At 38.0% G+C, this 13,189-nt stretch overlaps 1 protein-coding gene across 2 annotated transcripts in view; it reads right to left on the bottom strand.

Annotated features, from left to right (window-relative positions):
• The window catches only part of CWF19L2 (CWF19 like cell cycle control factor 2), a 150,242-nt gene that overhangs the window by 69,571 nt on the left and 67,482 nt on the right, over positions 1-13,189 (bottom strand). For both annotated transcript variants that reach the window (XM_019469300.2, XM_019469301.2), the window contains exons 9-10: positions 12,618-12,714; positions 10,947-11,039 (exon numbers count right to left, since the gene is read on the bottom strand). In XM_019469300.2, the coding sequence (XP_019324845.2) occupies positions 10,947-11,039; positions 12,618-12,714 (190 nt within the window). The remainder of the gene's footprint in view (positions 1-10,946; positions 11,040-12,617; positions 12,715-13,189) is intronic.

Here is a 13,189-nt window from a genome sequence, read left to right as displayed (position 1 = left end):
AAATATGGCCGACAAGTCATTCAAGCGGGTGTTTCCTAATCAGTAACTGAAGCCTATGGGTCATCACTCCCAGCTAGGATAATACTTAACAGCCATGGTGAAGATTATTTCTGTGACTTAGTAGTAAGTCTTACAGAGCACAGTCATAAAGAAAATAGCTTTTCCTTTGGCAAAGTTACAAAACTAATGATAAGATCCAAAAATAATGGCTACAGCCTCAAAACATTCTCTGGATGCCCAGACTGCACTGGGCCCTCTTCAGTATACCCATATTTCTATACTTCTCCTTTACATCAAAGCTGTAATAATATATTTGTATAACTGATCTTATTTATAAGATTTCTTTCCACAAAGAAGGCTTTCCAAAGGAAAATGTGGTATCTGAGTTAAGATGTAAAGGATGAATAGGAGGTAACTACGGGAACACAGGGAAAGAGGAATGACATTCTAAGCAAAGGAAAAACTTTGTGCAAAGACAGTGAGAACGGAGAGAAAAGTACTCAGAGGTCCACAGGATGATGATAAAGGGCTGATGGCCATAAAGAGCTGATGCAGTGATAAGAAAAGCAAACAGCAGATTTAGGAAATATTTAGCAAATAATGCTGACACTATTTCAAGAGGAAGTTAATGCAAGATGTAAGAAGAGTGAATAGATATAAGATTCTATTTTACTATAAAACGTGTTTGTATGTATGTATCATCTATGAAATTGTCTGGCTTTAATTTAGCTTAAAATGTTTGCTCTTTAGTAATAGTTTATTTAAAGAAATACGCTCTCTAGTAACACACGGATGATATTTCTAAATGTAGAGCACAGAAATGACAGATAGTTTACGGAGGGTAAAAAAAGAGGTAGGAGTGTGTACAAAAGAGGTACAGCCACTGCCCTGCTTTGCTTGGCTTGGCTAGGGAGGAAACCAGCCAAGTGACCAAAGGGAGATGACCTCTCCGTGCTCCTGTTCTGTGGCAGGAAAGGCTAAACTACCAAGGAAATGGTAATGTAACATGGTAAGTCGTGGAATAAATGCAAGGCCGCAATGTTTACTTTAGATTTAAAATATTTGATTCAGAAAACTGAGAACACGTGACTTCTACAAAGAAGGCAGTGAAAGATATTTGTCGAACAAAGGTCAAAGTTCACTGCTTAAAAATGAAAGGCAGCCTTTGGAACTACCAGGATGGAACTTGAGTGTATTACCCTAAGCGAAAGTAGTCAGAGAAAGACAAATATCATATGACTTCATTTATACACTGAATTTAAGATACAAAAGATGAACATAAGGGAAGGGAAGCAAAAATAATATAAAAACAAGGAGGGGGACAAAACATGAGAGACTTAAAGACAGACAACAAACTAAGGGCTGCTAGAGGGGTTGTAGGTGGGGGGATGGGCTAAATGGGTAAGGGGCATTAAGGAGGACACTTGTGATGAGCATTGGGTGTTATACATAGGGTGTGCTGGATTCTACTCCTCAAATCATTATTGCACTATATGCTAACTAACTTGCATGTAAATTAAAACATAAATAAATAAATAAATAAATAAATAAATAAATAAATAAATAAATAAAATTTAAAAATAAAAAAAGTATATACTCAATTTTTAGTTTTTCTATAACCCAGAAGTTTTGTTTTGTTTTTTAACATGAAATTTATTGTCAAATTGGTTTCCATATAACACCCAGCGCTCATCCCAACAGGTGCCCTTTTCAATACCCATCACCCACCCACCCCTCCCTCCCACCCCCCATCAACCCTCAGTTTGTTCTCAGTTTTTAAGAGTCTCTTATGGCTTGGCTCCCTCCCTCTCTAACCATTTTTTTTCCTTCCCCTCCCCATGGTCTTCTGTTAAGTTTCTCAGGATCCACATAAGAGTGAAAACATATGGAATCTGTCCTTCTCTGTATGACTTATTTCATTTAGCATAACACTCTCCAGTTCTATCCACATTGCTACAAAAGGCCATATTTCATTCTTTCTCATTGCCAGGTAGTATTCCATTGTGTATATAAACCATAACTTCTTTATCCATTCGTCAGTTGATGGGCATTTAGGCTCTTTCCATAATTTAGCTATTATTGAGAGTGCTGCTATAAACATTGGGGTACAAGTGCCCCTATGCATCAGCACTCCTGTATCCCTGGGGTAAATTCCTAGCAGTGCTACTGCTGGGTCATAGGGTAGATCTATTTTTAATTTTTTGAGGAACCTCTACACTGTTTTACAGAGTAGCTGCACCAGTTTGCATTCCCACCAACAGTGCAAGAGGGTTCCCGTTTCTCCACATCCTCTCCAGCATCTATAGTCTCCTGATTTGTTCATTTTAGCCACGCTGACTGGCGTGAGGTGATATCTGAGTGTGGTTTTGATTTGTATTTCCCTGATGAGGAGTGATGTTGAGCATATTTTCATGTGCCTGTTGGGCATCTGGATGTCTTCTTTAGAGAAGTGTCTATTCATGTTTACTGCCCATTTCTTCACTGGATTATTTGTTTTTCGGTGTGGAGTTTAGTGAGCTCTTTATAGATTTTGGATACTAGCCCTTTGTCTGATATGTCATTTGCAAATATCTTTTCCCATTCCGTTGGTTGCCTTTTAGTGTTGTTGATTGTTTCCTTTGCCATGCAGAAGCTTTTTATCTTCATGAGGTCCCAATAGTTCATTTTTGCTTTTAATTCCCTTGCCTATGGGGATGTGTCAAGTAAGAAATTGCTGCGGCTGAGGTCAGAGAGGTCTTTTCCTACTTTCTCCTCTAGGGTTTTGATGGTTTCCTGTCTCACATTCAGGTCCTTCATCCATTTTGAGTTTGTTTTTGTGAATGGCCTAAGAAAGTGGTCTAGTTTCATCCTTCTGCATGTTTCTTTTCTTTTTTTTTTTAATTTTTTTTTTTAAATGTTTATTTATTTTTGAGACAGAGAGAGACAGAGCATGAACGGGGGAGGGTCAGACAGAGAGGGAGACACAGAATCTGAAGCAGGCTCCAGGCTCTGAGCTGTCAGCACAGAGCCCAACGCGGGGCTCAAACTCACGGACCGTGAGATCATGACCTGAGCGAAGTCGGACGCTTAACCGACTGAGCCACCCAGGCGCCCCTTTCTGCATGTTTCTATTCAGTTCTCCCAGCACCATTTGTTAAAGAGACTGTCTTTTTTCCAATGGATATTCTTTCCTGCTTTGTCAAAGATTAGTTGGCCATACTTTTGTGGGTCTAGTTCTGGGGTTTCTGTTCTATGCCATTGGTTTATGTGTCTATTTTTGTGCCAATACCATGATGTCTTGATGATTACAACTTTGTGGTAGAGGCTAAAGTCTGGGATTGTGATGCCTCCTGCTTTGGTCTTCTTCAAAATCACGTTGGCTATTCGGGGCCTTTTGTGGTTCCATACAAATTTTAGGATTGGTTGCTCTAGCTTCAAGAAGAATGCTGGTGCAATTTTGATTGGGATTGCATTGAATGTGTAGATAGCTTTGGGTAGTATTGACATTTTAACAATATTTATTCTTCCAATCCATGAGCATGGAATGTTTTCAACAGGGAAAAAATAGGCAGACGAGAATCCTTTATCCAGCAAGTCTGTCATTTAGAATAGAAGGAGAGGTAAAGGTCTTCCCAAACAAACAAAAACTGAAGGAATTTGTCACCACTAAACCAGCCCTACAAGAGATCCTAAGGGGGATCCTGTGAGACAAAGTACCAGAGACATCACTACAGACATGAAACCTACAGACATCACAATGATTCTAAACCCATATCTTTCCGTAATAACACTGAATGTAAATGGACTAAATGCTCCAACCAAAAGACATAGGGTGTCAGAGTGGATAAAAAAACAAGACCCATCTATTTGCTGTCTACAAGAGACTCATTTTAGACCTGAGGATACCTTGAGATTGAAAGTGAGGGGATGGAGAACTATCTATCATGCTACTGGAACTCAAAAGAAAGCTGGAGTAGCCATACTTATATCAGACAAACTAGACTTTAAATTAAAGGCTGTAACAAGAGATGAAGAAGGGCATTATATAATAATTACAGGGTCTATCCATCAGGAAGAGCTAACAATTATAAATGTCTATGCGCCAAATACCGGAGCCCCCAGATATATAAAACAATTACTCATAAACATAAGCAACCTTATTGATAAGATTGTGGTCATTGCAGGGGACTTTAACACCCCACTTACAGAAATGGATAGATCATCTAGACACACAGTCAATAAAGAAACAAGGGCCCTGAATGATACATTGGATCAGATGGACTTGACAGATATATTTAGAACTCTGCATCCCAAAGCAACAGAATATACTTTCTTCTCAAGTGCACATGGAACCTTCTCCAAGATAGATCACATACTAGGTCACAAAACAGCCCTTCATAAGTATAAAAGAATTAAGATCATACCATGCATACTTTCAGACCACAATGCAATGAAGCTTGAAATCAACCACAGGAAAAAGTCTGGAAAACCTCCAAAAGCATGGAGGTTAAAGAACACCCTACTAAAGAATGAATGGGTGAACCAGGCAATTAGAGAAGAAATTTAAAAATATATGGAAACAAATGGAAATGAAAATACAACAATCCAAATGCTTTGGGATGCAGTGAAGGTAGTCCTGAGAGGAAAATACACTGCAGTCCAGGCCTAAAGAAACAAGAAAAATCCCAAATACAAAATCTAACAGCACACCTAAAGGAAATAGAAGCAGAACAGCAAAGACACCCCAAACCCAGCAGAAGAAGAAAAATAATAAAGATAGAGCAGAAATAAACAATATAGACTCTAAAAGAGCTGTAGAGCAGGTCAATGAAACCAAGAGTTGGTTTTTTGAAAAAATAAACAAAATTGATAAACCTCTAGCCAGACTTCTCAAAAAGAAAAGGGAGATGACCCAAATAGATAAAATCATGAATGAAAATGGAATTGTCACAACCAATCCCTCAGAAATACAAGCAATTATCAGGGAATACTATGAAAAATTATATGCCAACAAACTGGACAACCTGGAAGAAATGGTTAGGAATTTTCCTAAACACCCACACACTTCCAAAACTCAAACAGGAAGAAATAGAAAGCTTGAACAGATCCATAACCAGCGAAGAAATTGAATCAGTTATCAAAAATCTCCCAAAAAGAGTCCAGGACCAGATGGCTTCCCAGGGGAATTCTACCATACATTTAAAGCAGAGATAATACCTATCCTTCTCAAGCTATTCCAAACAATAGAAAGGGAAGGAAAACTTCCAGACTCATTCTATGAAGCCAGAATTACTTTGATTCCTAAACCAGACAGAGACCCAGTAAAAAAAGAGAACTACAGGCCAATATTCCTGATGAATATGGATGCAAAAATTCTGAAAAAGATACTAGCAAATCAAATTCAACAGCATATAAAAAGAATTATTCACCATGATCAAGTGGGATTCATTCCTGAAATGCAGGGCTGGTTCAACATTCGCAAATCAATCAATGTGATACATCACATTAATAAAAGAAAAGAAAAGAACCATATGATCCTGTCAATCGATGCAGAAAAAGCATGTGACAAAATACAGCATCCTTTCTTAATAAAAACCCTCGAGAAAGTCAGGATAGAAGGAACATACTTAAACATCATAAAAGCCATTTATGAAAATTCCACAGCTAATTATCATCCTCAATGGGGAAAAACTGAGAGCTTTTTCCCTGAGATCAGGAACACGACAGGGATGTCCATTCTCACCGCTGTTGTTTAACATGGTGTTGGAAGTGCCAGCATCAGCAATCAGACAACAAAAGGAAACCAAAGGCATCAAAATTGGCAAAGATGAAGTCAAGCTTTCACTTTTTGCAGATGACATGATATTATACATGGAAAACCCGACAGACTCCACCAAAAGTCTGTTAGAACTGATACATGAATTCAGCAAAGTTGTAGGATACAAAATTAATGTACAGAAATCAGGTGCATTCTTATGCACTAATAATGAAGCAACAGAAAGACAAATAAAGAAACTGATCCCATTCACAATTGCACCAAGAAGCATAAAATACCTAGGAATAAACCTAACCAAAGATGTAAAAGTATGCTGAAAATTATAGAAAGCTTATGAAGGAAATTGAAGAAGACATAAAGAAATGGAAAGACCCAGAAGTTTAAAATGAGGTTTTGAAATTTTTATTTAAGGAAAAAATACATAGTTGTTAAATCCCAACTTTATTGCATTGTGGTTAGAAAATGAAAGCTTAGTTATAAACCTTCTACTTTGGGGCTTTATCAACACTTTGCCTAAGTAAAATTAATTTTTGTAAATATTCCATGGGTATTTGGAACAAGGGTGGATGCCATGTTTTGGGAATGAAGTTTTATGCAGATATTTTAAATCACACTTGTTAACACTGCTATTAAAATATTCCCTGTTTTGTCATCTGTTACATGTCAAAATCTGAAAAAAAATCAACTAAAGTACTCGCTCTTAGAAAGAAAGAAAGAAAGAAAGAAAGAAAGAAAGAAAGAAAGAAAGAAAGAAAGAAAAAGAAAGGCAAAATACTTATTTTAATCCTGTAATTAATTTTTTTAACTATGCCTATGAGGATCAGGTGCAAAGACTGGGATGCCAATACACAGAAACACAGTCTAGGTGTGTACACACACACACACACACACACACACACACACACACACACACACACATTCTAGGAATCCCAGCAGTTGTAATAATAGCAGACTCACAACATACTAAAGAATCAGAGTCAAAAGACAGTGTTAAGGCCAACTATGGCCAAACTACTCTTGGAAATATTTTAAATCACCAGTCATGTGCCTGACTTTATGTACAAAATGCCACAGATGAATTTATTGGTTTCTTCAATTATTTATTACTTAATGTTTCTCGACGGCCCTCTTAGGCCTTCCATTAATTCCTCAATTTCTTTCAAGAGAATGTCTATGAAACCCTCCCCACACAGCTGCCCAGGGACTATTACAATGTATTTCTCTTTTTTGCCAGTTGTGTAAACAAACTATAAAACTGTAAAGTCACTGCACCATCACACAATGACGATTTCATTATGTGTCATAAATGAGGAGCTGAATTTCGTGAACTACTGTGTAAAAAAAAAAAAAAAAAACCTGGAAAGCTGAATTCCCTTAGATTAAATGTGTCCATGATGTGATTCCACTGAAGGATTATTAACAAGTAGAAGTTCTAGAAAGGCAGATTAGGATCTATTATATTAAAAAATTAGCATTCAATCTGTCCTGATAGAGAACTGGTGGTCTTCCAAAATCCATCACTTAGTGTAAAGCATAAGTTACATGGAGATACTGTGCAGCTGGGTTATTGTCTCACTAAGGAAGCTATACTCAGAGGAAGGCCAGACCAGAGAATTTTGAAGTTCATGGATCATTTTCAAGATTTACAACAGAAAACTCTAAGTGATAAAATAAATCAAAGACATTCATACAACAAATATTTCAAGCACTTCTTGGCTGTCTACAGGCATGTACTACCCAAGGCACTAGATATGAAATGAAACAGTCCTTGTCCTAAATAATGAATAGTTCACCCTCTAACAGGGAAGAGAAATAAGCAAACTAATAATTACAAGTGCTGATGGTTTTTCACTAAAGGCAAAATAATATTCATAGATTGTTGAATCAAGATATTTACCTTGTTCACACAGCCTAACATTTCTAACAAACAAACCATGCAATGAAAGCTTTCCTCCTAGGGCTCCTGGGTGACTCAGTCATTTGAACATCCAACTCTTGATTTCAGTTCAGGTCATGATCTCAGAGTTCGTGAGATTGAGCCCTACATCGGGCTTTGTGCTGACAGCACAGATCTTGGATCCTGCTTGGGATTCTCTCTCCCTCTCTCTGCCCCTCTCTTGCTCACGCATGCTGTGTTTATTCTCTCCCTATCCTTAAGAAAGAAAAAGAAAAAGAGAAAGAAAGAGAAAGAAAGGAAAGAAAGAAAAAACAAAAGAAGAGAAAAGAAAAAAGAAAAGAAAAGTTTTCTTCCCTGTTCAACTGTTCTATGAATGGAATTTCCTTTTCTCTCAAAAAGCAAAATTTTTATCAGAAGCGTTTCAGGATTTTCCTCTAAAAAGTCAGGAAATTCCTGTGAGGTAGTAAACAACTTTGCATTCTACTGTCATTCCTAACAAAACTACTCTGAAACAGGGCAGAGAAGTCAAGGCCCTGGCCCTGAGAGAATCCACTGACTACTGGCAGCAGCGAATCCCTGCAGAGCTATGGGCAAAAGTCTGTTCCACACGTACGCCGGGTAAAGCTTGAACAAAATCACAAGTCCATCATCTCTGCAGAGAAGATGAACCTTTTTCTCTGTGTTCAAAGAATCCTTGGAATAAAAATCTTTCTATATGAAGCTTCAAGGCTATTCATATAGCTTGGGATTCAAAAGAGTTTAGAAGTGGAAATACAACTTTGTGTACAACTCTGAATGCAATTTTGAATCCTATTCCACTGGGTTATGAGGGCCACTGCTCAAAAGCTAGGAGGAGCTAAAAATCATGGACATCAGTAATATTATAAAGTGTGTGCTCAAGGGATGAGATATAGTCTGTCAGTCACTGTATGATATGCTTAAAACAGCAGGAAAAAACGTTATTCCAAACAAGATCTGCTTCAATTTTTTCAGTTGAATTGCTTTCAATTTCAAGAATCCCCGGAAGTCCAGCCACAGAGTTAGAACCCTTTCATATAAAGTGACAAGTGTCAGGAAAGAAACGCGTGGATTACAGGGTGATGACAAGAATACAAATATATACCATTTCAAAAGATAGATTCCACAGAGAATACTTTAAGGGTCTTTAAAGTTTCAAAACAAGAATAGGTTACAACTTTTTGAGAGGCTGAGAAAAAACACTTCAAGAAGAGGTAAAGACAAAGTGAAAAGTGGACACCACTCAAGAGGGTAGTATCTGGCATGGATAATTAAGAGCACATGTAAATGTCAAAGAGACACGCATGTTATGGATGAGAGCGCCTTGGAGGTGAGGCTGGAAAATGGGGCTATTCTGTGGAAGGCCACACTGTGGGAAGATCAGTACATAATATGGTTGGCACAAAGAAACCACGTGAGAGGTCAACCTCCCTAATCTGTGTAAGGAATTCTAACTTAACCACTTTTTTAAAACATGAGCTAGCGGGGCACCTGGGTGGCTTCGTTGGTTAAGTGTCTGACTCTTGGTTTCAGCTCAGGTCATGACCTCATGGTTCATGAGTTCCAGTCCCGTATCGGGCTCTGCGCTGACAGTGTGGAGCCTGCTTGGGATTTCTCTCTCCCTCTCTCTCTGCCCCTCCCTGGCAAGTTCTCTCTTTCTCAAAAATAAATAAATAAATATTAAAAAATATCTTTTAAAACATGAGCTGGCACATAATAGTAAAAACAGCCAATTTCACAAACATACTCTCTCTATATACTATTATCTAAATCATCAATAATGTTAGCTTGAAGACAATTCTATGGAACTTGACTTTGTACATTCTCATCTCACACACTGACATTAAAATGACATAAGTTAATCTTTGAGAACAGTTCTTTAAAATCACTTATAAACCTAATTATAATCCTCTCAACACTGCAATACACCCAATTCAGCCCTTTAACTTTTTCTATCTACCTTTACTCCTGGGCTGATTTCAAGCAGCATCAGGATTTAAATACTGTCTCTATGTTAAGAGCTCCCCAGTTTCCACCTCCAGCTCAGGCTTCCCTAAATTCCCAACATCCCCCTCCCTACCTGACATCTCCTCCAGCCCCAAATCTAAAAGATACCCAAACGCCACATATCTACAAAAGAACTTGAACCCTCCGCCCCCAAATACACTCCTCCTGTTTCTACACTCCCAAGAATGGCTGCTGTATTCTTCCAGCTGCTTAGCCTAAAAACTTTGAAGTGACTTTGCCTCCCCTCCGTATCTCCTACATCCCCCAACCCATCCAAACCATCAAAAAAGTCCTGTCTGCTCTCCTTTCATAAAACACACAGGAAATATTTATGCATATAAAAACCTAACCACTTCTAACCATCTCCTTAGCTTCTGCCCTTATGATCCTTCAATGCACCCTTAGCAAGGAAGCCAGGACAGTCTCGTCAAAATACATCTTCTACAGAAAACCCTCCAACGCCATCTCACCCAGAATAAAAACCCACTCCCTGACCCTGACTTTCAAGCCTCACATGGTCTAGCCTCCCACAGCCTCTCTAACCTGGATATTCCACCTGCCTCCCTTCCATTCATTCATTCCACTCTGGCGACACTGGGCCCCATGCTGTTCCTCCCACACATAAGACATGTTCCCATCTTTGGAACCTTACATCCTCCACTCCTCATGCCCAAAGTGCTCTTCACTCAGATACACAGATCTGCTGTTCCACGGCAAGCCTCTGCATCAAGGTCACTTTTTCAATAATAACTAGCCTGTGCACCCAAAGCCACCAGCACTGGGCACTCAAGATCCCCTCTAGCCTGCCATAGGATGTATCAGTCTGTAACATGCTACACTATTTATTACTTTTGTTGTTTACTGTTCCTCCCTACCCAAATGAAACTCCATGCAGGCAGCCGCTTCTATCTGTTTTGCTCACTAATAGATGGAGGAAGGAATCCTGGAACAAAATAATTTGTTTTATGTGAAACACACCAAATTTAAGTCTCTCACTCTTTAAGAGAAGAATTTAAGGACAGTGTGATTTCTATGAAGTCAAACAGTCAGTAAATGGCACAGTCCAAAATAAAACCGGGTCTCTCTCTTTTCCCCTGGGACGCACTGGTGGAGCATAAGAGAATACATATGAAAATCCATTTTTAAAAGAAGTAAACAAACAAGCCATCGCACGTATAAACACAGTAACACAGATATAGAAACACCCTGCATTAAAATATCAGCACTGCCCAGTAGTAGTAGTATACAAACAAACTTCCATTAACTCACCTCCACCCCAGGGTTTTTGGATGACGTCTGTGTTACAGTTTCTTTGAATTTATTTGCCTTTGCAAGTTGAGCTTTAAGTTGTTCCGCTAATTCCTTCAGAGGGAAAGACAAGAACAATGAGTGTCATATATAGCTTAATTCCTCAGTGAAGAATACTTCAAATGTATATGCAGGAGGGAAAAGAGCAGAGTGAACACTCCTGCAGCAGTAAACCTCAATTCAGGGGACTGCTTTTTAATGAATTCATCTCAGTTACATATGTCTCAAATGCCCGGAGCATTCGTTTATGATTTGAGAGTAAACAATTACAAGGGCATATATTCTAGGGGAGAGACAGGGATATGGGGAAAACAACCTCAAGAATGACATTTTTATAATTCCTCGGATATTATCACCATCCAATACTCAAAATTTCAATTACTATAACAAGAAAGCCATAATAAGATTTAACATATTACCTTCTTTAATGTTAAGTAATTTTAATAAGAACTCTGAACGTATCTCATTTTTACTCTAGGAAGTTTATAGAAATGTATAGAAAACAAGTGACATGTAAAGAAATAAACAAAGAGGAGCATATGAACAGGCAAAGAACAGTGTTCTCCACTGCAGTGGCTCCGTGACCAAAGGAACAATTCTTTCAACATAAATTAACCTCCTAACTTGGTGACCTCTCTTTCACTAGTGTGAACTAATTCCTTTGTGCTTTCAAAACTCAAACTTTATTTTCCTGCTATTATTTCCTGGCGGGTTGTCTCTCTTACCAAACTTCAGGGCTGAGCTGCAGTTCAGTGTTACCAAGGACCAGATTCAATGAGAAAGTGCGGCATGTGCAAGATACGCCTTTTAACAGACACACAAACTAATAAAAATAGAAGCATCTTGTTTGGCAACTTTTATGCTACCAAACAGGGTCATACTGGCAGCACAACAAAACGGAAGCCTACTTAGGGATCACTTATACTTGGATTTGAGATCAGTACATACATATGACCAGGAGGAAATCTATTCTGTCACACCATGCAAAGCTGTCTGGATTTGCTATTCTGTCATGTATGATGTCACATGTATTAGTATATCAGAAATGTGATACTAAAATACAGCAATAATAAATAGAGATAGGTGTAGCTCGCACCAAATCATCCATATTTTCTATTCAGTTCTCAGGTCAATCAGTCTCACAGCATAACATTATTATGGAAATTAAATGAGCTAATCTATACAATGCATCAAACACTTACCAGGCACAAACGTACTACATTAAAATATGCCTACATGAAACAACTATCTTTTTTTGGGAGCTCATTTGTTAGGTACCTAAGTAAAGGAATTTAAGAAAGCAATACATGCTCTCAATAATATGTGACAAAACAAGGGAAAGAAGACAATGACATCTTTATTTCCCTCAAATATGCTATGCTAGAATTGCAAAGTAGAAATTTTAAAAAACATGTCATACCCTGGGATCTCAGACTTCAGAGATCTGACAGAAAAAGTAGACAATTTATTTAGAAGTGGGCAGTACAGGATTTAGGAATGTTCAAGAATTTTGTTAAAGAATCAATAAGCAGCAGTTGGCTACAGCCAACATTGTGAAGAAACTTCCAAAATTACTGGTAAGAAGTTAAACAATTAACTCCTATTCTCCCAGAAACACCACAGAAGACATACCATATTTCCCATCATCTCTGCCTTGATAATCTTGGCTCCCAGTTTGTTCTTCTCATCAACACTCAAAATGTGGATGGAATCATCTTCAAGACCGCCTCTGTTTGAACAGGACAGATTAAGAGCATATGAAACAGAGGGACACTGCAACTAACAACATCAAGACTCAAATGTGATTTTAATTGACCTCAACAAAATATTCAGCATCAAGAGATCATGATTCTAAAACCTTAAAATATAAACAAAACAAAAAACAAAGGTTCAATATTCCACCAAAAATCACCAGTTTAAGGCTCTTTGTCACAATACCATAATCAGGCAGTTATTATAACTGACCAAAGTCCCAGTAAGAATGAGATAAATACTATGTGAACTATTCTTTACTATCTAATATTCCCATACTCATTCTAAAAAGGAAACAAACGAGAAAATTAAAACACTACAATCAGGCCATAGTTCTACACAGCTGGGTGTGATAAATTACTGATAGTCTAAGAAACTAAACAGGAAATGGCATGCTTAACTGCAGTCAAAGAATAAAAACAATGAGCATGTGTTCTTTTTGCAACATAAAT

This window comes from Panthera pardus, unplaced genomic scaffold, assembly GCF_024362965.1.
Source record: "Panthera pardus isolate Hobbes unplaced genomic scaffold, ASM2436296v1 HiC_scaffold_12, whole genome shotgun sequence".
NCBI classification, from domain to species: domain Eukaryota; kingdom Metazoa; phylum Chordata; class Mammalia; order Carnivora; family Felidae; genus Panthera; species Panthera pardus.
This window is presented reverse-complemented; position numbering and strand designations above follow the sequence as displayed.